This window comes from Vulpes lagopus, chromosome 18, assembly GCF_018345385.1.
Source record: "Vulpes lagopus strain Blue_001 chromosome 18, ASM1834538v1, whole genome shotgun sequence".
NCBI classification, from domain to species: domain Eukaryota; kingdom Metazoa; phylum Chordata; class Mammalia; order Carnivora; family Canidae; genus Vulpes; species Vulpes lagopus.
Window position 1 is genome coordinate 9,837,422 of NC_054841.1, and position 27,543 is coordinate 9,864,964.

At 47.2% G+C, this 27,543-nt stretch overlaps 1 protein-coding gene across 2 annotated transcripts in view; it reads left to right on the forward strand.

Moving 5' to 3' along the window:
• Positions 1 to 27,543, forward strand: part of ATP9A (ATPase phospholipid transporting 9A (putative)) — a 132,353-nt gene that overhangs the window by 54,729 nt on the left and 50,081 nt on the right. For both annotated transcript variants that reach the window (XM_041732466.1, XM_041732467.1), the window contains exons 6-14: positions 919 to 970; positions 2,646 to 2,740; positions 5,664 to 5,744; positions 6,352 to 6,427; positions 13,082 to 13,158; positions 14,673 to 14,833; positions 16,489 to 16,631; positions 17,109 to 17,221; positions 26,080 to 26,292. In XM_041732466.1, the coding sequence (XP_041588400.1) occupies positions 919 to 970; positions 2,646 to 2,740; positions 5,664 to 5,744; positions 6,352 to 6,427; positions 13,082 to 13,158; positions 14,673 to 14,833; positions 16,489 to 16,631; positions 17,109 to 17,221; positions 26,080 to 26,292 (1,011 nt within the window). The remainder of the gene's footprint in view (positions 1 to 918; positions 971 to 2,645; positions 2,741 to 5,663; positions 5,745 to 6,351; positions 6,428 to 13,081; positions 13,159 to 14,672; positions 14,834 to 16,488; positions 16,632 to 17,108; positions 17,222 to 26,079; positions 26,293 to 27,543) is intronic.

Here is a 27,543-nt window from a genome sequence, read left to right on the forward strand (position 1 = left end):
AATATTTGTCATTTACCATTTGAGCAATTTTAGTTTGCGTTCTTTGACTTAAACATCGTGTTTTCCTGTCATTTTGTAGGGAGCAGGGATGAAGTATAATATGAGAATAATAAGAAGGCCTGAAAATGCGTTTTTAAAAAATAGCACCATTAATACATTTGTGACTTCAGCAAACACTCACATCTCTTTTTGCCGCCTGTTTGGAAGGCAGTGGGTTTTGGGGGTGGCCCTGCAGAGGCTTGGAATAATATTTGATTAGAAAAGGATTGTATGGTAACTTGTTTCTGTAGGAAGTGAACTATGCTCTCTTAAAAGGATTAAATCCAAGAACTCAAAGTCGATTTGAGGTAAAGTGAAGCTCTTCTGGGTGGCAGCTCTGAAGAACCACACAAACCCTTTATGTTATTACATACTTTTCTGTTCATAATTAAATCGGGGCTGCCGTTGGCTTACATGGAGAATGGCTTTTGTTGCTCCTTACTACTTGACTTCCTTATTAAAATTCCACTCAAAGCCAAACATCAAGCCAGAAAATTGGTAGGAGCAGAAAGCGTGAGCGGAGCGTGTGTGTCTTTGGTTTCAGCAGACCGCCTGGAAGAGGGCCAGCGAGGGTCGCCGGCTGTAGGGCCCCGGCCCTTCTGGCTGGAATTTCAGGAGGTGATGGTTGGATTCTCCAGAAAACTAGCAGCTCTCTTTCCGAGATAAGATTTCAATCGGGGATTAGTCAAGTAACAGCAGCGTGCAAGATTTTTCGGATTCAAAACAAAATAAATCCTCAAATCTGTCTGTGACAAAGGCAGAGACGTGAATGAGGCTGTGGGTCTCGGCGGCCCCCCTCCCCGCCGAGGGGCCCGGGGCGGGGAGCGGAAACCCCACACACGGCTATTCACCGTAACAGTCTTTCTTTTCATTACACAGAACCAGCGGGTCCCTGCTGACATGATCTTCCTGAGGACATCAGAAAAAAACGGTAAACATCTGGCATCAATTTTGAAAATAACCATTAACCTTTCAGTGGTAATTTGGCAAAATAATCATTTGAAAATGGAACAGAAGTAGATGATCATTTCGGAGCCATGGAGGCAAATCAAAAACATCTCTTTTAATAGAGCCGTCTTTTTTTAAAAAAAAAAACAAAAACCAACAAAACCAACAGACGTTTTGGGTGCTCGCAGGTCAATAGATTTTGATCATCATAAAGATACAGTTAGTCGGACCCAGGCCGAGTCCCTGCTGGGGGATCCGCACGCAGTGGCCATGGTTTTCCTCCCTGGGCTGCTGTTGGGCTCACCTTCAGGGCTTGGCAGGATCGGGAAGCGCATCCCACAAATGGAAGCACACGGAAACCCTCTCTCTCTTCTGAGGAAACACCAGGAGATGTGTGACCGTAGAGAAGTTGGGGACAGAGAGAGGTAGGTGGCCTCTTGGGCCATGCCTACCCTTACCCCTCAATTTATTTATTCTCACAGCCCCCTTAGACCTGAGCGGGCTGCTCAAGGCTCCTACAAGACCTACTCATTCCCAGTTCTTTCCCAGTGTGGTTGACCCCATGGCCTGCCCACCCCATCTGTTGACTCTAAATCTCCTTTTTTTTTTTTTTTAAATTTAAGCTGTTTTGAGGAAATAAGGCTGTTTTTCTCTCACGTACAGACACAATCAGATCTTTGACCATCTGAAAAAAAAAATCACATTTGTATTCTTCAAGACTCCTGGAACCTACTTTATTATGAGTCAAATAAAAGTATACATGAAATTTTATGCTAATGATCAATTAAAGTATCCAGAGATGAAGAAGAGGATGCTAGATTAAAAGTCTTCTTTTAAAATCTGCTGCTTTGTCCTCAGTTGGTTCTCATGTCCTTGTCTGTGAAGATAGAGCATTATGGATTAGGGTCCCTGAAGTGCTCCCTCCCCTGTTCCCCCCTCAAAAGATTAGACATGCTTTTCCTGGACAGTGCCCAGAGCTCTCAGCTGCAGTATCTGCGAATTCACTGCCTTCTGGGTCTGATGAGATACACAGCTGACTCATTGCTGGGACTTGCACATCAGACTGAAATAGGCATCCACATGCAAGTGGGTAACGAGCACGTGCTTTTGTAGCACTTTCTGCACTTTGAGCAGTCTGCCAGGATCCGCTGTGGAGTCCTCACTATGTGAGGTTGGTGCTGTTCTGCCCATTTTTACACTCAGGGAAACCCAAGTAGTGAGTGGTGCAGCTGGTCTTGAACCCAGGAGTCTGGCTCCTACCTGACAAGGAGTCCATATCTCTGCCCAGAATGGCCTTGAACGCCAGCTGCTCTGTGCTAGCCACCATGCTGCAGGTTCTGGCACCCTAACTCTTTACAGCAAGCTCCTGAGGTCTGTGTTCCTCCTCATGTTGTAGACAGGGCCCGCTGGTGTTTAGCAACATCAAGAAACCAGCCCAGGTTCCTACTGTGAGTGAATGATGGAGTGCGGATTTGAATTCAGATCTTCTGACCCGAGAGCTTACAGAGGGAGTGGGAAGTGGGGCATTCGTTTTCCCTTTTGGTTGTTGGCCATCAGTTTGGAGTTTTACAAAGGCCAGAGCAGGAACTACTCAGAGCTGCCAGGCGAAGGATCCTTGAATCGAAAGCAGATAGACAGTGCCCACCCTCATCCCACAGGGTCTTGTTTCTTGCGGACGGATCAGCTGGACGGGGAGACAGATTGGAAGCTGCGGCTCCCCGTGGCCTGCACGCAGAGGCTCCCCACTGCTGCCGTGAGTAGCTTTCCTGCAGAAGGACAGACTGACATTGGTGTCCTTGGAGGGCTCTCAAATCAGAGGCCCTTGGGGGCTGGATGTGGGATGTCAGTTGTGAAGGAGGGCTGATGGGACAGGGTCCCGGGGGGCCTAGAGCACCTGTTGTTTCAAGTCATGTGGCCGAGCGAAGTGCAGGTGGGGTGCTCTTTGGAGGGAAGCTCGGTATCTTAAGAGGCCTCAACAAGGTGCCTAACGTAAAGCTAGAAGGTAAGGCGGGTGTATCGTTCCTCTGCACAGGGCCTCCTGAGACTTCTCGTCTTACTGAGAACCCATACCACAGTCCTTTCCTGTTGGCATCAGGGGCAGGATGGTGCCTCTCAGGATTCCCAGGGGCTCCTAACTATAGTTAGAACCTCACTGCTGTAGAATTCCTGGTTAACATACCAGTAAATCTGCGCACTGCCCTAAGGATCTTTCATGGCCGGTGACGAATGAAATAGCACCGGTGCATTGTAGAGCAGTGAGTTTCTGACTATGGTTAGGAGCCCCCTGGGAATCCTTAAAAGGCACCATCCTGCCCCTGAGATGGGGTAATCTAATGAGAGGGTCCTGATTTTTCTGGATGATGCATTTTAACTTCCTGGTAAGATCTCTCCAAAGAAAGCTTTCTGATCTTCAAAATGATTTGAAGGATTCTCTTTAAGAGACCGTCTAGAAGAGCTTAGAATCATGAAGGAGCTTGCCTGTGTGCTGCACAGAGTTGCAATTTTTGGTGTGTGCTGGGGATGCATCAGTTCAATAAACACACATGTTGCCCCCCACCACCATGCGGCCACCCCAGTCTGGCCTGGACTGGGGTCCCAAGACGGAGGAGATGCCACTGTCTTTGCTGTCAGGAAACTCTTCTTTACTGGGCTGGAGGGATCTGAGTAGGGAGGAGCAATTTAGCAAAAGAACTATATGAAAGGATGACCTGGGCATCACATGAATATATTCTTGTTTTTTAAAAAAATTAAATTGGGGATTCCTGGGTGGCTCAGCGGTTTAGCGCCTGCCTTCAGCCCAGGGCATGATCCTGGGTCCTGGGACTGAGTCCCACATCGGGCTCCCTGCATGGAGCCGGCTTCTCCCTCTGTGTCTCTGTCTCTGTCTCTCTGTCTCTCTCTCTCTCTCACTCTCCCCCAATCTCTCATGAATAAATAAATAAAATCTTAAAAAAAAATAAATTGTATGGAAAGCTGTAGAGAAAGAAGTCAAAAGTCTTGCTCATGGCCTCTGCCCCAAACCTTACCTGCTTTCCTCCGGGGATCATATAAAGTCAGTGGTGATCTTTCCAGACCTTTGCCAGCACACTTTCCTACAAATATATAACTGTAAACTTGGTGAGGAGAGCTTATACATATATGGGATCATGCTGTATTTGTGATCTGCAACTTTTGCTCCTGTCTACTTTGAATGCGTCTTGAGATCTTTTTTTTTTTTTTTTTTTAAGATCTATTTATTTGAGAGAGAGAAGGGAGATGGGGCAGAGGGAGAGAGAGAAAGTCAAGCCCCCCCCCCCCACAATGTGGGGCTCGATCTCACGACCCTGAGATAACGACCTGAGCTGAAATCAAGACTTGGACACTCAACTGACCACACCACCCAGGCACTCGTCATGGCCTTTTCTTATTAGTACGTAGAGGCCACAGAATAAACACATCTGCATATGGGGTCACCAGCTAGTTAGTAGAGGGCTCAGGCCCTGCCTGTGGGGGCAGCCAGTAGCCTCTACCCACTTCCCTGTAGCCCAGGGGGTATGTATTGTGGTCCAAATTTGCCTGGCAACCTGATTGGAGATTTTTTTTTCCAGTTTTTTAATTGTGGTAAAATACACATCAAATTTATCATCTTATCCTTTTAAAATATACAGTTCTGTGGTGTTAAGTACATTCACATTGTTGTGCAACCCTCACTCCCATCCATCTCCATGCAAAACAGAAACTCTATAGCCATCAAACAATTCTCCATTGCCAGTCCTTGGCACCCACCATGTACTCTCTAGTTATGAATTTGATTGCTCTATGGATCTCATAGAAGTGGAATCATACAGGATTTGTCCTTTCGTGACTGGTTTATTTCACTTAGCGTCACGTTCCAAAGGTTCATCCACGTGGTAGCTTGTGTCAGAATTCCCTTCCTTTTGGAGGCTGGACAATATTCCATTGTATGGATGTATCCCATTTTCTTTATCCATTTATCCATTGATGATACATGGGTTGTTGCCATCTTTTGGTGATTGTGAATAATCCTTCACGAACATGGCTGTGCAATATCTTTGAGGTCCTGCCTTCAGTTCCCAGCAAGAGGATTGCTAATTATACAGTAATTCCCTATGAAGTTTTCAAGGACCCACCATACTGTTTTCCAAAGCAGCTGCACCATTTTACATTCCTACCAACAGTGTACGAGCATTCCAGTTTCTCCACATCCTCACTAATACTTTTTTTGAGAGTAGCCGTCCTAATGGGTGTGAGGTGTTCTTTTTTTTTTTTTTTTTTTGCTTTTTACTCCTTTGCCTTTTCCAGGGTTTTACACAGAGTAGGGCCCAATAACCACTTGTTGACTGAGCAAGGATTTCCATTGGTACGAACAACTCTTGGAAACTGCAGTGTGACAGAAGGGGGACCTTGGCTGTCAACCAGTTTAGGAAACACTGGGTGAACACAGATAAACAGGCATCTTTACTGTGGAATCTGTCAGGGTGTTGTGGGATATTGTGTGTAGCGAGTCCTAAAACTTCATAGAAATTTTTTTTCTTCTTTTTTCCACTGGCCCTGTAGCTTTGAGAACCTGTTTGCTGTTTGGAAGATAGAATTACTCTTGAAAAATAGTGGGGGGGGGCTCCCAAAATCTCTTTAATCATGAACTTTAACTCCATAATGTGCCCTCTGTTGAACAGGATCTCCTTCAGATTCGATCATATGTCTATGCAGAAGAGCCAAATATCGACATTCACAACTTTGTGGGAACTTTTACCAGAGTAAGTAGGCTTAGCTTACCAGCCTCGAACAGCTTCAATTACCTCACAACATAGAGTCAAGTATTGTTATAATTAATGTTACTCTGTTGTGTGAGGGCAGGTACTCTTCTGTCCCCTTCAGACGTATCCATGACCTCTTCTACTCATTGAAGTCCTGGCTGGCATTGTTAACAATTTTTAAGCCACTTCCCAACTTTTCAGGATAGAAATTTAATTTGGATTTAAATTATTTGAAGACTCTGGGATAATAGATTTATAGAATCCAAATTAAATTCATGGTCTCTTTCTAGAAGCCATAGGACTGGCCGGCAAAGTGCTCTTTTTGTTTGATTTGCTTCTGCATTTTACTTCTTGCCTTGTAAGACATGTCTTCAGTATTAGAAGCCTGTCCTTCAATCATGAACCAGCTTTTTCACGTATTGCCATGGGGATGAAAACCATGCCAAGGACAGTGGTTTATGAGCTGCATCCTCCTCTCCTGGCTGAACTATGGCTTTCCAAGTAGGGGTCATCCTCTCTTCCTCTCTTGGGAAGAGCAGGCTGGAAACAGCCCGTGGGTTCTCTCAAATCCTCGGTAGGTAAATGCACGTCTGTTGGTCTTTTCCAGGAGGACAGCGACCCTCCGATCAGCGAGAGCTTGAGCATTGAGAACACGCTCTGGGCCGGCACTGTCATCGCGTCGGGTAAGGGCGCCCTTTTCTGAGGAATGTGTTAGCAATTTGAAAAGGAAAGAAAATCCTTTTGTATAATTAGAATAATCATCTGTCAGTTGAGAAAATTAGTCGTCGGTCAAACAGTGTTTTCCACTTGCTCCAGCCCCTCCAGGGAATCTGACTGACATCTAATTGCCCCTTGGACACTTGTGTACGCCTATAAGAGAAGCTGCTCTGGCCGGTGGACTGTTCTACAGCATCCACTCTGGGAATAGCCCTTAATTGCCACCTGAGATTGACATTCTAATCTCTACCAGAAATTGGGCCAGCCTGGATGTTCTGGCCGGACGTGGTGTCCGTGGGGGCTCTTGAGCTTCGTCCTGCCCAGTCAGGGGCCCTTGGTGTCCAGGAAAGGGCCACTGGGCCTGAGCTGGAGCCTTGGTGTTAAATACCAGGATGATGTGGAGATCGGTGTTTTGAAAGCTGGGATGAAACTGAGCAGAAGCGTCTCCAGGGGCTGAGCAGTGTCTGCAGCAGCAGGGGTTGGTATCAGTGGGGTGCTCCCAATCTGTCAGGTGCCTGCTGGAGCCCCGTGCCTTACACCCAGTTCACTTACCCCTCCCAACATGACCATGCCGGAGGGTGCGAGTAGTACTCCCATTCTGTGGGCAAGGAAATCGAAGCTCAGTGAGGTTAAGTAATTTGCCCAGGGTCACACAGCCAGTTAAAAGGCAAAGTTGGAACTTGAACCCAGGCACTTTGCTCCAGCAGCAGAACGTACTGTGCAGCTCTTGTTATTATCTTATGTTACATATATTATGTGACAGTGTATATACTATTATTAACAGAAAATCACACTATTGGCAACTTACTGTCTTTACTGTTGGAAGATCACTTTTTCCCTCCCAAGCACATCTCCCTCCTCTCAAACTGTGTTCTTCTGCTTCATGCTGCTTTGTGGCTCCTTGGTATAACAGATGCTCAGTCAGGATGCTCTGCGGCTGGGGAAGGGGATGTGGAGCTCAGGCCAGCACAGACTAGACCGGGGCCGCCTTGCTCACCATCCACAGACGGACTCCTTCCTGCAGATGGACAGAGTTGAGCGCTCCCTTTAGGCCGTCTGCCATTTTTTGTCTTCCATCACCTGTCTGCATTTGCAGCCTCATCTGGAGTGTCCCTCAATTCCTCCTGATGGCTAAAGAAGTGAGAAATGGGTCCTTAAGGTTCTCCCCGCTGCACCATGGCCACACCCACACCTGAAGCCACACCCACACGCCCACACCCACCAGCACCTGGAGCAGCCCTTCCCCACCGTGTGTCCACCCACCTCTCCCAGAAGTGGTTACTCTTCCTTCCCAGTTTTTCTCCCCTCTGAAGTCATTTATTAACAACTATTCCCTTTATTTTTAGATTTATTTATTTATTTAAAGATTGTATTTATTTATTCAGGAGAGACACAGAGAGAGAGAGTCAGAGACACAGGCAGAGGGAGAAGCAGGCTCCCTGCAGGGAGCCTAACATGGGACTCGATCCCGGGCTCCAGAATCACACCCTGGGCTGAAGGCAGCGCTAAACCACTAAGCCACCCGGGCTGCCCAATTTTCAGATTTAATAAAAAGAAGATTTTATTTATTTATTCATGAGAGACAGAGACACAGGAAGAGGGAGAAGCAGCCTCCCTGAGACTTGATCCTGGGACCTGGGATCTTGCCCTCAGCCTAAGGCAGCTGTTCAACCACTGAGCCACCCAGGCATCCCTATTTAAATTTTTTTTTTTTAAGATTTATTTATTTATTCAAGAGAGAGACAGAGACATAGGCAGAAGGAGAAGCAGGCTCCCTGCAGGGATCCCTATGTGGGATTCGATTCTGGAACTCCAGGATGACACCCTGAGCTGAAGGCAGATGTTCAACCACTGAGCCACCCAGGCATCCCTAATTTTTAAAAATTTTAAAAAAAGATTTTATTTATTCATTTGGGAGAAAGAGAGCATGAGTGGGGGGTAGGGGTAGTGGGAGAGGGAGAAGCAGACTCCCAGGTCCTCATGGAGTCCTTGCAGGGCTGGATCCCAGAACCCTGAGATCATGACCTGGGTGGAAGGCAGACGCTTAATCCACTGAGCCACCCAGGTGCCCCTAATTATTCCTTTTAATCTTTAATAATTTGTCAGAAAAATAAGGAGCCTGTTTTGATTTGCATTTCCTAGAGTACCTGGAAGGTTGGCCCTCTTCGTGGTCTGTGTGGTCTCTTCCTTTGTCCTGGACATTCTGTGCCCTGAGCTGTTTTTCTGTTGTGGTTCTTCTGATTCCCTTATTTGTTTGTGAGAGTTTCCCATTTCTGGTTTTTGAAAAGATTTTATGGTCTATTTGATATGCAGCAGTTCCATGGTGTTATTATTCTTGTTAGGTGATAGAAGGTCTCTTGTTACGGTTTTGATGTTTATTATTTCATTGTGAATATGGGGACCACCGACCATAAATGTTTTGGTCTACTTTGTTTCTTCTTTTTCTTATTAACTTGTAAGCATGTAGGGAGAGTATCAAACTGTCATCTCATGTGTGATGCAAATCTCTTTTCAGAGTTTATTGTTTGTCTTTTGTTTTTGTCTTTGATGTGCTTTGTTTGGTTTTTCCAGATAGAGGTTCTAAATATTGATGTTGTCCACGTTTCCATAGAAACAGGATTCCTAGGGCAAAGGGCATATACATTTTACATTTTGGTTCACCTAGCAAACTTCCTTCTTCTGAATCACACTCCTGATAACCTGATCTTATATGTGCATCCTTGCCAACACCATGTTCAGTTGGACTTTTAAATTTCTGCCTATCTGATATATGTTGAATAAATATCTAACATATTGATTTGCCTTTTAAAAGCTCAGGTGGCGGAGCATGTGAGTCATGATCTTAGGGTTGTAAATTGAAGTCCCGTGTTGGGCATAGAGATTACTTAAACATTTTTTTTTTAAGATTTTATTTATTTTTTTGAGAGACAGAGAATCCCTAGCTGCCTCTGCACTGAGCATGGAGCCTGATACAGGACTCGGTCTCACAACCTTGAGATCATGACCTAAGCTGAAAACAAGAGTCAGATGCTTAGCTGATTGAGTCATCCAGGTGTCCCAAAAATAAAATCTTTTTTTTTTTTTTTATTCATGAGAGACACAGAGAGAGAGAGCGAGAGAGGCAGAGACACAGGCAGAGGGAGAAGTAGAGGGAGAAGCAGGCTCCATGCAGGGAGCCTGACGTGGGACTTGATCTTGGCACTCCAGGATCATGCCCTGGGCCAAAGGCAGGCGCTAAACCTGCTGAGCCATTCAGGGATCCCCCAAAAATAAAATTAAAAAAAAACAGTCATTTGTGAAGTTGGACTTTTTTTTTAATGTTCCCTCTTCACTTGCATTTTTTTCATTTGCATTTTTTTTTTTTAAGATTTTATTTACTTCTTTATTTACACCCAGAGAGAGAGAACACAAGCAGGGGGAGTAGCAGACAGAGGGAGGGTGAGAGAGAAGCAGGCTCCCTGCTGAACAAGGAACCTGATGGGGCCCTTGATCCGGGGACCCTGGGATCATGACCTGAGCTGAAGGCAGACACTTAACTGACTGAGCCACCCAGGCTCAGTCAAATGCAAATGCCCTCATTTGCATTTTCTAAAGTGTATATGTGAATTGTAAGTTTATGCCCTGTGTCCATTTTTGCTGTTGATGAGTTCATTTAAGAAATGATTTCTAAGAACGGTCACGCAGCCTAGGAGGTCCTCTTCCTGGAAGGAAGAGTGGAGAACAAGCTGGGATCTTGAAGTTGGGAGAAAAGATTTCAAGTTTGTGATTGGTGGGAAGAGAGAGCGCAGTGATTCCGATGACCTGGTGGCATTACCCGCCAAGCCCTTCAGTAGGTTTTGGAGTGAATCTGAGAAGCTGGATGTTTACTATTTCCTAGTTGGCCTCAGTTTCCCCTGCTGCTCAGTGAGTAGTCACCTGACTGCATTCTCATCCTGATGCAAGCATGAAGCTCTTTGCAAGCCATTTCCTTCTGGTGCTCCACCCAGGAAACGGCCATCGTTAGGAATCTTAATTCTGTGAGATTTCACCTCTCTCTTCTCCTTATAGTCTAACTCCCGTGTTTTGGTTACTCTGCTGTTACCACTTGGAAGTTTAAAAAGAAATGAAAAAGCTTGCCAGGCGGTGCTTAGGGTCCAGCTGCGTTGGCTGGCCTCAGTGTGTAGAGGATGCAGTTACCATGGCAACCTTGCAGTGTGGGCTGAGGAGTCATGGGGTGGGATGGGGGAAGAATAGGGGAGGGATGGGGCAGGAGGGGGGAGGGATGTGAAGGGCTGGGGCAGGACGGGGGAGGGATGTGAAGGGCTGGGGTCAAGATGGGGGAGGGATGGGGAGGGGCGGGAGAGGGATGCGGAGGGCTGGGGAGGCCAGGGGTTTGGCAGAGCAGGTGTTAGGACAGAGCCCGGTTCTTCGCAGACTCTCCAGTTTGTTGTGCCTCCCCCGACACCAGTCTGTAGGCTCAGTCTGTGGCCCTGCAGGCCGTAGAGCATGTGCACTGCACTGCACGAGTTTGCTGGACCCCAGCTGGTCTAGACCCTGTTTGACGGGACTCGTCCTGTGGTCACGTGCTTGAATGTCGTGGCCCCGTGTCTAACTGCTAAAAGCTCAGTCTTGGGGGTAGCATCTGTCCTGTCGTGGACTGGGAACAGAGGCGTCAGAGAGTGGGCACTGACCCCAGGACCACGCTGTCGTGGAGAGGTGGGGAGAACTCTGTGTGCTACCGACTGCTGCAGTCTGACCTGGAGAAAGCAGCTGGCCGGGTGGAGAGGATTCTGCGCTCTGTCTCCTGCCAGGATGAGAGGGGGGCAGGGGGCAGAGGGGGGGTGTGGAGAGGCTCAGGTCAGGAGGTCTTGAAGGGGGGGGATTGGGCTGAGTGGGGAACAGGATGAGCGGGAACCTGCCCCTGGATAAAGGGCGTGCCCATGCTTGACACCTGCTGGTAATACCGTGGGGAACACGGACTCAGTGTCACCAGATTTCCCAATTTTCTAGGAGAAGCCAGGATTCCCAGGTTCCTGTATTTAAAAGTTGGCAATGACCTCAGAACCTTTAAAGCCCAGTACAGACCAAACCAGCACGCGCGTGTGGTTTCTCTCTGGGTGACCGTGGCCGGCGTTTGGATCTTGTGGAGGTGGCCTTGGCCTTGAGCACAGGCAGGCCTGGGGAGAAGGGCCACTCCCATTTCAGCCTCAGGGTTGGCCTGGTGCCAGCGGAGGCCCTCGTTGTTAGGAACCCTCTTGAACCCTGGACGTCGGTGACGGAGACCGACCACATCTGTGCAGCAGCGAGTGCAGTGGCCGCAGGCCTGCGTTCACGGGGCTGCCATCTGCCGAGGAGCCAGCCAGGGAGCCCGCCCCGGCCTGCCATCTGCTGAGCCTTCCTGGAGGGGAACCGCATTATGTGCATTAAGCTTGGAGGGGGGACTTCAGTGTCTCCTCCCGGGGCTCTGTGGGGGACACACGGTCCCTTGCTTCCCCTGGGCTTGGGCTCTGACCAGCTCTGTGGGAAGCTCTTGGAGGCTTTGTATCTCCTCGGGGGGAGGAGAGGTGAGGTGTTTGCTGTCCCCGCACAGACCAGATGGCTTGTGTTCCTCGGAGCCTCCCTGAGGGCTCCACCGGGCGGGGGTGGGGGGCTTCAAGCTCCTGCTCAGGCGTCCTCAACCCCGGGACTGCTTCTCTGCCCACCCAGTGCCACCGGGCAGTCTTCTCCAGCTCCTTCCCAGTCTGTTCCTCTGCCTGATTGTCGCCATGGCGCCTTCCATTCCGTGATGACCTCCTCCTTGTCTCCTCCCTTCACTGTCTGTCTTCCCCACTGCGTTGAGCGTTTGTGTGGCATATGCTGAAAAGGGGAGACAAAGGTAAATTTTTAATAGGGTTACCAGGTTCACCCCAAAACAGATGGCTCCCCATCTATGTACTGCTGCCCACTCCTGTGAGTTACGACAGGGCCCGTGTCTCCGATGTTATCAACCTGTGGGATTTTTGTTGTTGTCCTAGGGATAAAAGCGGCTTATTTCGCATTTCTTTGATTATTCACGAAGTTGAGCATCTTTTCTGACGTTAATTGGCCTTTTGGGTTTCTGTTATAAGTCATCGATTTTTAGAAAGATTGATAATGGGGGGAGGGCAGAGGGGGTGGGGGAGTTCCAGGAAAGGGTTGTCGTGGGGCAGGCACCCCGCGGGTATTCTAGACTTAGACACAGAATCCGAACGGAGTCAGACTCAGCGGGAAGAACAAGGCTCGAGTGAGAAGAGCGTGTTTGGACGTTTCCACAATAGCTTATGAAGACTGGAATGTTCTGAGCGCCTCTGGAAGCCTCTGAGGGCAGCGGCATGAGGGCCGGACCTCCGCCCCCCTCGCGCCCCCCAGCTGTCAGGCTGCCGGACCCGTCGGCCAGCCCCGGGCAGCGGACCTCTCGGTGGCCCCGAAGGCGCCCGTACCCTCGCTGTGCCTCCCGAGCGCTTGGAACTGTGGTGAAGGTGTAGGGAAGACGGGGGACTGGGTATGCTAGTTCGGGCGGAGGTTGGATCCGGATGGCTGCCTGCGGCTGGTGCTCCAGTGCAGGTGGCCGCGGTGGCCCGGGGACCCTCATCCACATTAACGTTTCTCCGCGTTGTGTTTAGGTACCGTTGTGGGTGTTGTTCTCTACAGCGGCAGAGAACTCCGGAGTGTCATGAATACCTCAAACCCCCGAAGTAAGGTGTGTACGCGGTCGTAGGACGCATTTCCTCGTCAGAACTTTCTGACCTGACGTCCCCTGACGCTTGGTGTTGGCGGGTGAGGAGCGGGATTAAAGACAGGAACACCTAACCGTGTCCCTTCCTCTATCTAAGCCTGCTGTCTTCTCACGTGGGTGTGCGCCGTATCCACGCGCATCCACATAACTGCACACGCACCCGTGCACCACATGTGTGTGTATTCGTATGGATGTATGCGTGTTCATAACATTTTTAAAGATTTTTAAGTTACACACTTGAGTACTGACTGTGCACCATGTGTTGTGCTGCATCCTTCACATGCACCCATTTAGTCCTCCCCGCACCGGCCTGTGAGCCCAGGTGCTTCCATAGGCTCGTCTGAGCCGGGCAGTGGCCTTGAGAAGCACTGGGTCCTGGCTTCCTGCAGGGTGAGGAAGGGGCAGGCTTAGACCCAACTCCCGAACCCTCCAACCACCCCCCCGGCCTTTTGTCCCCTTCCCCCAAGACTGGCTGTGGCATGGCAAACAGGATTGGCTCTGCTATCTGCTTGGAGGGCCCGTTATCACTCATTTCATGTCATGACCTGACCCTCCCAGCCCTACCCCTCCTCCAGTTTTTTTTTTTTTTTTTTTAAGATTTTTATTTATTCATGAGAGACACAGAGAGAGGCAGAGGGAGGCAGGCTCTTCGCAGGGAGCCTGATGTGGGACTCGATCCCCGGACCCAGGATCATGACCTGAACTAAAGGCAGACGCTCAACTGCTGAGCCACCCAGATGTCCCACCCCTCCTTCAATTTTTAAGACTTAGCCAGAAATTGTAGAATGATCTCCTTTGTCAACATCATGAACAGACACTATGTTTCCCAACTTCTGGTCATTGTCACCCACTGTCAACGACCATCGTTACAACTAGAATGCCATTTATTCCGTGTTTTAGCCTTATCCTAGACCACGTTTCTGTGAAGTTATGGCTTTGGTGTGCTGGTTATGTGTTTTTGCATCCACATTAAAATAAATTTGTAATTATTAAAATCATTGTGTTCATTAATGCAGCCTGTAAACATCAGGTACCACCAGTGTACATGCCTTGAACTGCCTGGAAGCGCTGAATCAGTGCGTGGTGCAGTTCCGAGAGTGTGAGACTGAGCTGTTTTACAGGCTACAGCAAAAGATGGTAGAGGTCCCACCGTGCTGAGCACCACCAAATGCAGTAGTAACCTGCTTATGTGTTTCCAAGTCTAAGTCGTCTTCTTCTTTTTTTTTTTTTTTAAGTCTAAGTCTTCTTAACTGTTAAATTAAAAAATTGAAATCAGAATTCTTTGAGGTCTGTTGGATGTCTGTTAGGAACCCTGGCCCTTGGAGCCCAGTGCTCTCAACCAAAGATACAGGGGTTGCTGGGTCCCACTGTCTCACTGGGGGGGGGGGGCAGGTGTTCTTGAGCGAAGGACCGGTTCTCCAGGTGGGCTCTGGGTTGCACCAGCTAACCACAGGCTCCCTTTGTGCATCGTCCCACAGATTGGCCTGTTTGACCTGGAGGTGAACTGCCTCACAAAGATCCTCTTTGGTGCTTTGGTGGTGGTGTCACTGGTCATGGTTGCCCTTCAGCACTTTGCTGGTCGTTGGTACCTACAGATCATCCGCTTCCTCCTCTTGTTTTCCAACATCATTCCCATCAGGTAAGCGGAGAATGAGCCATGACATTTTCTTCTCTTTACTCTTGGTATCTTTGAAGAATGCTGACGGGGGACAGTCAGGATGTGAACCACGCTCTGTGGTTCTAGCAGCAGAAGTGCACTTCCCCTCTGCACCAACCTTCCATGAATTAGTCTTTGCCCAAAAGATCTTGCCTTGCCGACTCAATGCTAGGATGTCATGTAGAGTCCATCTTACCTACCAGCTCAGGAGGTTGGTGGTGGCGCTGGGAGTGCTGTTGTGGAGAGAGACCCTGGGCTCAGTGGGAAATACTGTGATTGATGAGCAGTGGTGGCACATGCAGTTGTTTGCATGCCTCCCTTGGAGGCTGAATAAATGCTCTTATAAAACGATGTAAATAATAGATTGTCTTAGTTGGAAAAACCAAAGATTCACAATGGCAGAAGAATAGGGTCAAAATCACTTCTAATCTCACAACTAAGTGATAAGTGCTTAATTTGCTACATATTTTTTCTAGCCTGCTTTCTGTTTTAAAGGGGGATTCTTTTAACTCTACATAGAATCTCTTTTTTTTCTTTAAAGATTTTATGTATTTATTCGTGAGAGACACACACAGAGAGAGAGGCAGAGACACAGGGAGAGGGAGAGACAGGCTCCTTGCAGGGAGCCCAATGCGGGACTCGATTCTGGGACCCCAGGGTCAGGCACTGGGCCAAACGCAGACGCTCATCTGCCGAGCCACCCAGGCGTCGGTACATTTTTTTCTTTTTTCTTTTATTTTTTTTAAACAGAGTAATGTGTCGCAAATAACTTTGCACATCACATATACTGGCACCCCAATATATTTTAGAACTGTTCTATTGTATATTCTAGGTTTAACTATTTAGCTTTATATTGTTGGGAATGTTTTTCCTACTTTTCCTCATTATTGATGTTTAGTAAGTCATTATTAAAATAAATCACATTTTTTCTCTGAAACTTCTAGTACTTATAATCTCTATCTTAAACTCGATATATTGCATTATAATTCGTCTTGCTCTTTTGCATATTTATATCAGCCCAGCTAGAATTCATGTTTTCCTGAGGATAGGGATTGTAGTTTTGATACCATGGTGTCCCTAGAACAAGGCCGCTCCCCCTACTTATGCTCTCTCCCTGACAAATAAAATCTTAGAAAAAAAAAAAGTAAGACTAAGACAACTACTTTTTCAGTATTTTTTATTTAAAAAATATTTTCTATATTTATTTGAAAGAGAGAGAGAGAGAGCACACATATAGAAGGAGAAAGGGAGAAGCAGACTCCCCGCTGAGCAGGGAGCCCACATGGGACTCGATCCCATGACCCTGAGATCATGACCTGAGCCGACTGGCTTCACCAACTGAGCCACCCAGGCGCCTGCCTTTTCAGTATTTTAAAGGCATTTTAAATTTTCATTGTTCTATTTTAATCCAAAACAGAATAGCTTTGTAACAGTGATGATTTGTTCAGTGAGATATCCGGTAGTGCCGCTGACTCTTGTTACATCTGTGGATCCGGCCACAGGGGTGTGTTTCTACAGGGAGGGATTCCAAATGTTATGGCACAGATGATGTGTCATAGAGTCCTCGCTGTCTTCAAGTAGTCACAAGGAACCTCACAGATATCCCGTTAACCTGTTGGCTCTGGTTTTCTGACTAGCCTGCGTGTGAACCTGGACATGGGCAAGATTGTGTACAGCTGGGTGATTCGGAGGGACTCGAAAATCCCCGGGACTGTGGTTCGTTCTAGCACCATCCCTGAGCAGCTGGGGAGGATTTCTTACTTACTCACGGACAAGACAGGTGAGCTGTTTCCTGAGCCTTCACAGGCTTCACGGTGAGAGCAAGGGCTTGGATTCTCTTTCTGGAGAGGTTTGAGATGGATACTTGCTGCTGTTTTATTTTCTTCACCTTTTTCATCTCCTGTCCATGTTTGTGTCTGCTCAAAGTTCAGATTCCCTCAGGATGGAATCTAGGATAGATCATGGGCCACTGTCTCAGCCAATGGAATGAGTCAGGCCCCCTGACTGACCCTTCTCTGGACCATCCCAGGGAACGAGGGTGGTCATTTTCCCCATGGAAACCCAGGAGGGCACTTTCAAAAGAAAAGGAATTCAGATCTGGGCCCATCAAATACTATAGACATCTCCCCAGCAGGGGCAGTGCTGAAACCAGTGCAGCAGACAGAGAGTGGGAAACTCTCAGAAAGTGTCAGCCGTCCTTCGTGTGAATAGAAGCCCCAGGATGTTGACACAGTTACTCATCTGTCTTGTGTTTCAGGAACTCTTACCCAGAATGAGATGGTTTTCAAACGGCTCCATCTAGGCACCGTGGCCTATGGCCTCGACTCAATGGATGAAGTTCAGAGCCACATATTCAGTATTTATACCCAGGTAAAACCTTCTGTTTCGATACCTGAAACAATTCTCTTGCATTTATTAGCACCTGTATTGAGATTTTATTCATAATACCATACAATTCACCCATTTAAAGGGTACAGTTCAGTGGTCTTTGCTGTATTCACAGAGTTGTGTAACTATCACCACAATCAATTTGTCTCCATCACCTGAAAAAGAAACCCCATCCCCGTTAGCCATCATTCCCTATTCCTTCCCAACCACCTCTCTTTTTAACCATCAAGCCTTTATGTTTTGAGTGAAATTTCAGTTATATCCCCTCCCCCAATTCTCTCTCATTCTCACAGTTACCCTGCTCTACTGAAATGCTTTATGGATATTAGGAAAAACCTTAGAGAAACTTGTTTGGCCAATAACTGGTGCCAGAAATAGCACTGTGAGCCTACTGGTTAGTTTTACTGGCTTGGCTTGATTAGGAGCCAAAGCAACATGAATGAGTGATCCGCTCATGAAAATGTCACAATCAGCTTCGGTTTCTGGTGTGTATTCAACTCTGTGATCACGTGAAAGGGATTAACGTATCAGAGATGGCCTACGACTTCTCTGCTCCCACATTTGTTTCCACAAGGCTTTTCAAAATCAGTCCTTTTTCAGAGAAAGGTATTAACTGGAAAGTGCCCTAATATTCCTGAAAAGTTCTATCAGTGGGTCCCTACCTCAGCTAATCAGAATTGCTAGTGATGTTTTAAGAACAAAATGGAACAAAAACAAAAGGAAGGATGATGACTTGGGGCTCATAGCTGAGGGGTTCTGAATCACGAAGATTAGGGGAGAGCTGGGCCTCTGTGTTTTAAAAGTAAGATGAAACCTGAACAAATGCCTTGGTGTTTCTAAAACTCGTCAGGCCCGACGGATTGCTTATACCAGCTATAGGTTATGGCACTTGTCTGGAGATGAGAATAAAGAGGCCATGTTTTGCTTAGATTGGTCAAAACACATGATGATTTTATTGCCAGAGGCCAGTTAGAAATGCAAAGGAAGTATTTCCCTATAGGGCATAAAGGTGGAACCCCTGAATACTTCATGCCACAGTTACATTGGACATTTCATTTTCTGGAACATTCACTGACAGGCATGTCCAGATTTCTGGGGTTATCACCTGCAAATGGCAGAGCAGGGGATACAATTTGGAAGTTGGAGTGAATTTTAAATGGAGGACAGTTCATTTGATCCATGTACTGTCATCCTCTAATGCCTCCCAGTGTGGGCATTTGTGGCTTGTCTCCAAATGGATCCATGGACCATTTTCAAAGATACACTTTAGGACTCTTAAAAATTCACGAGGACTTAGTTGGACAGGAAGGAAAAACCACATCCAGCCCCCTGTCCCTCTCGGACCTGTCTTCCTCTGGGGTCCTGGGGCCTCCACAGCTCGGTACCGGCCCCTGTGTATCACTCTCTGGGTGGTCCCCTCCTCCCCCAGCTTCCATCGCCCTGCAGGTATACCAGTGGCTCCCATCTCTGTCTGTGGCCCCAATCTGGAGCTTTAACCCCAAAGACACCTGCATGCTTGGCATGGCTGCATATGGATAAGGACAGTATACCTACAGTCCCGACTTTCTTCCCTCATCCACTACATCTGCTTCTCTTCCAGAGGTTCTTGTCTTTGTAAGTGCCACCCCCATCTGCCCTACTGCTCCCTCCAAAGATTTGAGAGATGCCCCTTCCTTCCCCATCACCACCCGCCTTTGGTCCCAGGCCCTTTGTGATATCTGCTCCCACCTGCTCATGTGTTTGGCCTTATGTGTTCATCCCTTCTCACTCGCTAGGCCAAAAACTACACTCTCTGTTGCTTGGCTGTGTACAGGACCACCGCCCTCCTGCCCCACAGTTTCCCTGCTTTTCCTCTTGCTTCCCTCCTGGGAGCACAGAGTCCCCCTTGTACTGTTAACTCTGTCTTGGGGCTGAGACTTTCATGTGGTCCAGGCATGACTGCATCCCCACTCCGTCCCTCCTGCCGTCACCCTCTCCTCGGCTCAGTCCTTCAGCACTTTGGGTAGGGTGAGCTGCCTTGTTTCTGTGTCTCGGAACAGACTCTTCCCTCTGAACCATTGATCCCAAATGCCTTCTGGGCGCCACCTGAGGGCCTCCATTGTGTGAGCTGTCACGCTTACCCGTGCCTGGCTGAACAACCCCCTCTCTCCAGCCCTCTCCTCAGCACTGCTGGCCGGCTGATGATTATACCAGCTTCACAGTCGTGTGTGCCCGCCCCACCCCGGCGGACACACCCTTGCCCATTTTGGTGGTGTTTTAAGAGCTTGTGGTATTTACAGAAACCATCCCTTCTCAGAATATTTGCATAGTTCAGCTTTTATGGTCCATTTTTGCTTTAGCACAGATAACACTCTTTGTAAAGTGTTAAAAGTCAGAAAATGACATTTCTTACCCACGAACGCTACCCTATTCTCCCCTCCCTAGCGGAAGCTCATAAATTCATTTGCCCATCCTGGCCTTGGATTTAAAATAGCTGAGTGTTACAGGGTTAGGTCATCTCGAGGCTGGTGTGAGCTCAGAATTACAGTACCCGCCCACCCTAGCCAGGTGTGTGCATTCTTCTCTCACGACGTCTAAAAGCACATGAATACTTTCATGATGAGGCTTATGAAGGCTTTCCCAGGTTTTTAAAACAACTTTACGGAGGTGTAGTTTACCTACCATAAAATTCAGCTATGTTAAGTATCCAAGTCAATAATTTTTTTTTTAAGTAAATTTACAGAGTTGTGGAACCATTACCACAACCCCAAAAAGATTCGTCAGAGCTCGTTACAGTCATTCACTGGACTTCAGAGTTTCATGATGAGATTTGATGCTGGTGTTTCATGAAGTCCACTATTTGGAACTCCTGGGTCAGATCACTTGGGACAATCAGAGTCTCTAGACCTATAGTGCTAACAGGTGAGCCAGGTGATTCCAAAGTACAGCATTTGAGAACAGCTACTATGAATCTGAGGTTTGCCCTGTTTTTCAGAACACCAGCATCTAAATCTGTGGACCCCAATACAGAGATTGCAAGATGACCCATTGGAGTGCTGGAAGAAAAGATGAGAGCATCTGTTTGCTCTGCATTTTTGTCTTCAAAATTAAAAGCAGAATTTAAATCTTAACTACTGATAGCTTTGAGATCGACCCCGGGACCCCCCACTCCATATGTCAGATGAGCCTCTGTCGGGTCTGGTCCTTGGGGTGTCCTGTGGAAGGACTCATAGGAGTCAGAAATCTGAGGTGGTTTATTTTCAGGACACTGAAATGTAGTTTGCATGTGACAGGTGTCCACATGACCGGTTTAAGGGGTGTCATTGAACTAAATTAACCTCATAAAGAGGTGGCTTTCAAATGTTTCTGCAGGAAGACTCCGGATTATTAGTATAAACCTGAATAAACTGTAAGAAAATATCTAATGCATTTTGAGAAAAAAAAACATGACGGGCTAAGGAGATAGGATGACTTTTCCTTTGGCTTATTTATTTATTAGTACCTTAAAAAAATTGAGATATAGGGACATCTGGGTATAGTTGGTTAAGCATCCAATTCTTGGTTTTGGCTTGGGTTGTGATCTTGGGGTTGTGAGATCGAGTCCACATTGAGTCCTGCATGGGGCTCTACACTCAGAGCAGAGTCTGCTAAAGTTTCCCTCTCCCTCTGTCCCTCCCTCTCACATGCCTGTTCTCTCTCAAATAAATAAATCTTTTTTTTTTCAAATAAATAAATCTTAAAAATTTAAAAATTGGGATGTAATCCCCAAGGACACTATTTACCCATTTAAATTGTACAATTCAGTGTTTTTTAGTATATTCTCAACACTGTGCAAACATTGCCACTGATTTCTGAACATTTTAATCACCCCAGAAAGAAGCCCCATATCTCTTAGACTCCCACCTCTGTTCCTTATTCTCAGCCCCTCATAACCACCAGTCTACTCTCTGTGTCTGTAGGTTTGTTTGCTTTTTTGGACCTTTCATATAAATGGAATCCTACGATGCCTATTTCTTTTTCTAAAGGTTTTATTTACTTATGAGAGACACACAGAGAGAGGCAGAGACACAGGCGGAGGGAGAAGCAGGCTCCATGCAGGGAGCCCAACGTGGGGCTTGATCCTGGGTCTCCAGGGTCATGCCCTGGGCTGAAGGCGGCGCTAAACCACTGAGCCACCCGGGCTGCCCTGTACCTGGTTTATCTCGACAGCTTCACACAGTCTTGAGCTTCTTCCAGGTGGAAACATGCACCTGCGCTTCATTCCCCTTTATGATGGAATGACGCATATGACCATTTGAAGTGTAATTTTGAGTCTATAAATGCTCAGTGCCCCTTACCCTAAATGTATTACTAGCTAACTCTGTGAAAAATGCAGTTTTTCATTTTTATCCTAACATTTCTAGAATTCGTCTTTTGTTTTATAAAGCACAAATATGTTTACAAAGTTAAATATACATAGGGAGGGTACTCAAGAATTTTCTTTCCCAGGTGTATTATGTGATCAAAATGTTTTGAGACAAGTGTTTTGAGACACTGTATCTGTATTTATATCTATATTCCTGGGCCTTACTGCGCTCTTTAGCTTTAGGGGAAATATATATATATATCTTAAAGTCTTTATTGATTTCTGAGAAGCATTTCCAGTTAAGAACCACTGTTAGAATGTCTTTTCAGACTTTTTTCCACTCATGTCAATGATGACAATCATTTTTAATGGTTTTATTTTTTACTTTTTGAAAGGTTTTATTTGAGAGAGAGAGAGAGAGAGAGCATGAGCAGGGGGAGGGTCAGAGGGGGAAGCAGGCTCCCCACTGAGCTGGGAGCTCCACTCAAAGGCTCGAACCCAGGACCCTGACTAAGATCATGACCTGAGCCGAAGGCACACGCTTCACCTACTGAGCCACCCAGGCACCCCTCAATGGTTTTATAACAGGGCCAGGGCTAGGGTAAGGAGGCAGAGCTATGCGCCCAGGGAGCAAAACTTAATGAGATGCCAAAAAAAAAAAAAAAAAACCAAAGAAACAAACCTCCCACAACAACCCAAAATATAGTGATCGAGATAAATCATATTGTAATGCAATGTTTAACAAAATTCAGTGTAGAACCCCATGATGAACACAGCTGTGAGATTTGAGATCGACAGGATCCAGCTCTGCGTTAGCATAGCAGAGTCTCACCTCCCTGACCCTAGTCCTGGCCCTGGTTTTATGGTGTCAGTGGCTTTATACCCTAGTTCTCAGCCTTGACATCATGACACATTGGGCTGGATCATTGTGTGTTGTGTGGGCCACGCTATGCCTTGTAGAGTGTTGAGTAGCATCTTTGCCCTCTACCATCTGGATGACTTTTTTTTTTTTTTTTTTAAGATTTATTTATTCGTGATAGAGAAAGAGAGAGGCAGAGACACAGGAGGAGGGAGAAGCAGGCTCCATGCCGGGAGCCTGACGTGGGACTCGGTCCTGGGACTCCAGGATTGCGCCCTGGGCCAAAGGCAGGCATTAAACCACTGAGCCACCCAGGGATCCCCTGGATGACTCTTTTTTAAAAGATTTTATTTGTATGTTCATGAGAAAGACAGAGAGGGGAAGAGACATAGGCAGAGGGAGAAGCAGGCTCTCCATGCAGGACCTGATGCGGGACTCGATCCCAGGACCCCAGGATCACAACCTGAGCCAGAGGCAGATGCTCAACCACTGAGCCACTCAGGCGTCCCCCATCTGGATGTCTCTAGTGGCTCCTCGACAACCAAAAATATCTCTGGACACTGCCTGATGGGGGGCAGAAGTGCCCAAGTTGAGAACCCCGGTGTTATATGGGGTTCAATTTCAAGAAATTGAAATTTGTTGCCTTTGTCATGCTGGAAGATGCCTGTTAAGTAGTGAACACTGTGTTTATTCAGTCACCACACGTTCTGTAAGTCAGTTGACTCATTCGGAAGTACTGGCTCTGAGCCCGTCTCTGTGGGGGTGGCCCTTTGAGGTTAATGAGCTATCAGCTTTGAGCGTTATTTGGAAGAGCAAAGCGGGGCTATTGGAACAGGAATTCTTCCCCTTTGACATAAATGTATTTTTACCAGTTCCCACCCATTCACAGTATCCATTCTTATGAACACTCCTAAAGTGGTGATGTCTCAATTGCGTTTAGAAAGAAAATGGGTGTTTGTGGTGAATCAGCATTTCCTTTTTGTATTAATCTTTCGTCTAATTCAGACTGGAGTTCTTGTTGGGAAGTGCCCCTGCCGTGGATCGCTAGTGAGAAGTGGAGGCCTCGCGTTCATTGTCACCTGTGTGTCTCTTGTTGGCTGGGATGTGTAGAATGGCCCTGGAGCGTTCTGTGGTGTGAGGTAGCCCCCCAAGGGCCCCAGTCAGGGGCCTGTGTACGTGGAGGCCTTAATTTCTCCTTCCAGCTTCTGACCTCATGCGGAGCTCTCCACAAGAGGACCGGTGGTTTCTCCCCGGGGCAGAAAGAGTTGTAACCTGCCCCTGTGGATACCACATCTGTTTTTGTTTTCCCCTGGTATTTTTTAAGTAAGGAGAAATGTGCGTAGGTTAAAGGCCTATGTGGAGGAGGCTGCAGATAAACACTGTATGATGTGAAACTCTTCCATATGGGGAATGTGAGGATGTTTGAAGACTGGGCCCGCATACGGATGCTGGCGGAGCCCCTGGTAATTACCAGCACCTTCATGGTGGAGGTGGATTGCCATTTGGTGTGTGGATGAACCTCTCCTTTGAGAATGAAAAGACAGTTTCAGAATCCACGATTTGAATTCCTCCTCCCTGGAATGTCTTTGGTTGGAAAGAGGGACAAGCATTAATGTCAGAGAGAAATAAATGGGCGTGGAGATGTTACACCTGTGGCCCATGATGTTGGTTGGGGCCCTTCACCCCCATCTCCTCTGATTTGTTGGCAGCTGGCTCCCTGGTCTGGAAGCCAGGTCTTTGTAGAAAATCTGGCCTGCCGTGTTTCTCTCTTTGCATTGCTCTTGCCTGGCTTCACCTGGAGGACAAAGCCCCAAGGCTCCATGTCATCCCACATTTGAAATACTAGGGGAAGTGGACACGAAATCCAATTGCTTGTACAACCCCGATGTGTGTGAGGGACACCCCCCCCCCCTCCCCCCGCTTGTCCTTCAGACCCACTGCTACTAAAACTTGCCGGTCACGGCAATAGCATTCGTCCTCAGAGGTCTGGTTACTCCCCTTAATGTCAAATAATAATTTGCTCCAGGTGCCAAGGAATGTGGGCAAAATGAAGACACGTGGCTGCGGCTAGAACATAAATTGCAGAGCTTAGAGAGAACGTTCTGGACTTAGTCTTTCCAGCGGAGAGAACCTTTCTGCAAATCTCCAGTCCTTGTTACAATTTTAGAGTTAAATTCTTCATAATTAAAAGCACTTGGCAAATAATGATTCATTTAAACTGTAGTTCTGATTCATTACTCTAATTACCGTAACCACGCAGTGCCCTTTGGCCTGGAAGTGAAACTCGTGTCCTCTTGACACCAGGGGTTAACAGAGCAGGAAGCCAGGGCAGTATGTGTGCCTGCATGACCAGAATAATTTAGTAATTGTCTAATTACCTGGGGAGTCTAATGCCACTGCTAAAAATAGTATTAAAAAATTAAATGAAAGTCGTATTCTTATTTCGCGTGACCCATCTGTTCTCTGTTTTGGGCAACCATGTGTTCATGGGTATAAAACGCGATTCACTCTGAGGGATTGGATCGGTTCTCTTCTGTTGGATAAAATATGTGTCTAATGGAATGCAGCATCCAGGAAGTCCAGAGACATGTCTAACTTCAGGGACTCAGTTAGCTGTGGGGAAAGACCATCGCAGGGATTCCTTTGGTCCAAATCTGTGATTTAAAACCTGGGAGGATATGTTGGTCAATTTGATATTTGCTTCTTCCTGGAAAAAGAAAAAAAATCATGGGGGAGGATGCCCCAGCATCACCATAAGAATACTGAGTTGTTCATTTGTTCACTTGCTCAGCATATATCTGTGCATGCCGGCCACTGCCCTGGGTACTAGGCTTGCAGTGATGAACAGCACACACGGACAAGTCCTGTTCTCATGGCTTAGTGGGAGAATCCTCAGGTGAACAAGCCTGTTTTTAGACTGAACATGGCATCACACGTTGCAGTGTGGAGCATGACTTCTGATGGGGCAGACAAGGGGTCACCGTGAACTGGGGGGCTCTTGGAGTAGGTAATGTTTGGATTGAGACCTCAGTGAGGAGACAGAGTGAGCCAGCCCTGCTGAGACCTGGGAAATGATGTTCCAGGCAGAGGGCAAGGCAGGTGCAAAGGCCCTGAGGCAGAAGGGAGCTTGGCAGCGTTCAAAGATCAGAAAGGCTGGTGTGGCCAGAGCAGAGAGAGGAGGAGGGAGCTTGCAGAGGTGAGTGGGCTGATCAGGCCGGCTACATGGACCATGGGAGGGCATCTGAGTTTTACTGAATACTGAGTGTAGGACAGCTCCCGCAACAGAGAATTATCCTCCCCAAGTGTCAGTCGTGGCACCTTGAGAAGCCCTGGCTTCATACACCAGCCTCCCTCTGTCAGACGCCCCTGACATCACCCTAAGGAGGACGATTCGCATGTTCAAAGATAGAATTACCCACATTCACTGAATTGTAATGTTTTTCTCTGTTTTGCATTTGGATTTTTTTTTTCCAATTGTAAATGATCGGGTCCCTAAAAATTATGTGCCATTTATTGCAGTGTCACTGTAGATGTCTCTAAGAGCTATATTAAAACCCTGGAAAGCAAAGCAACATCTCCACATGGTGGTTCTTCCCCATGTTCTAGACCCTTCTGTGTCTCCGGTCATCTTCCTTGTTCATTTCTCTTTCCTGTTAGCAATCCCAGGACCCGCCTGCTCAGAAGGGCCCCACGCTCACCACCAAAGTCCGGCGGACCATGAGCAGCCGTGTGCACGAGGCTGTGAAGGCCATCGCACTCTGCCACAACGTGACTCCCGTGTACGAGTCCAATGGCGTGACCGACCAGGCCGAGGCCGAGAAGCAGTACGAGGACTCCTGCCGCGTGTACCAGGCGTCTAGCCCAGATGAGGTAAATAAGCCCCAGGCAGAGGCGGTGAGGCACACAGAGACGCTGTGCCCGTTTTCCACGTGCCGGAGGTGGGGTTCCCTAAGGGGGCCACCTGTCAGCGGACCCGAGCCGGGAGGATGCCGTGCTGCTAGGGAAACACCTTTTCAGGTGTGTGCAGGACTCGCTTCCCTCTAGAACAAATACTCTTGGGCTTGAGCTATATCCCAAATAAGCAAAGAGAAAGAGATCTTGTTTGTAATTCAGATGGCCAGCACATAAGGGGTGCAAGGTCTCACACCACACCCTCCCTTTCTAAAAAATCCCAGCTTTATTAAGATCTAGTCCACATACCAGTCACTCATTTAACATACACAGGTCAGTGTTTGTTTCTGGTATATTCTAGTACTCAAGTATATTGTGCAACCGTTGCCACAGTCCCTTTGAGAACATCTTCACCACCCTAAAAGGAAGCACTCCATCCCATATTCTCCTGGGCTCCTGCCCCTCCGCCCAAGCCCCTGGCCACCACCGACCTATCCACCATCTCTCTGGATTTGCTTATTCTGGACATTTTATACAAATTGAAATGTACAGTATGTGACATTTGTATCTGGCTGCTTTCACTTAGCATTGGTATTTGAGATTCATCCATGTGGTGAATCAATCCCTCAGGCCTTTTCATGGATCACTAATATTCCATTACGTGGGTAATACTACATTTTGTTTATCCATTCATTAGTTGGTGGACATTTGGATTGTTCCTTCTTTTTTTTCTTTTGCTGTTTTGGATGCTGCTGCTGTGAACATTTATGCACAGGTTTTTGGGTGGACGTACATCTTCATTTCTCTTGCTGTATCTTTAGGAGTGGAATGGCTGGGTCGTATGTTAACTGCATGTTTGAGCTTTTTGAAACCACCACGCTGCTCTCTAAAGTGGCCACATAATTTTGCGTACACGGACAGCACACACGGACAAGTCCTGTTCTCATGGCTTAATGGGAGACCACGTGTAAGGGTCCCAGTCTCTCTCCTCCTTTGCCAACACGTGTCCTTGTCAGTCCTTTCGATTCTGGCCATCCTTGTGAATGCAAAGTGGAATCTCCCATGTGGTTTTAGTCTGCGTTTTTCTTTGGTGGTTTATGATGCTGAGCATCTTTTCATGTGCTTATTGGCTATTTGTGTATCTTCTCTCCAGGGTCCTTTGCCACCTTTTAAATATGTGTCTTTTTGTTGTTGAGTTGAAAGAGGTTTTTTAAAATACATTTCAGATCA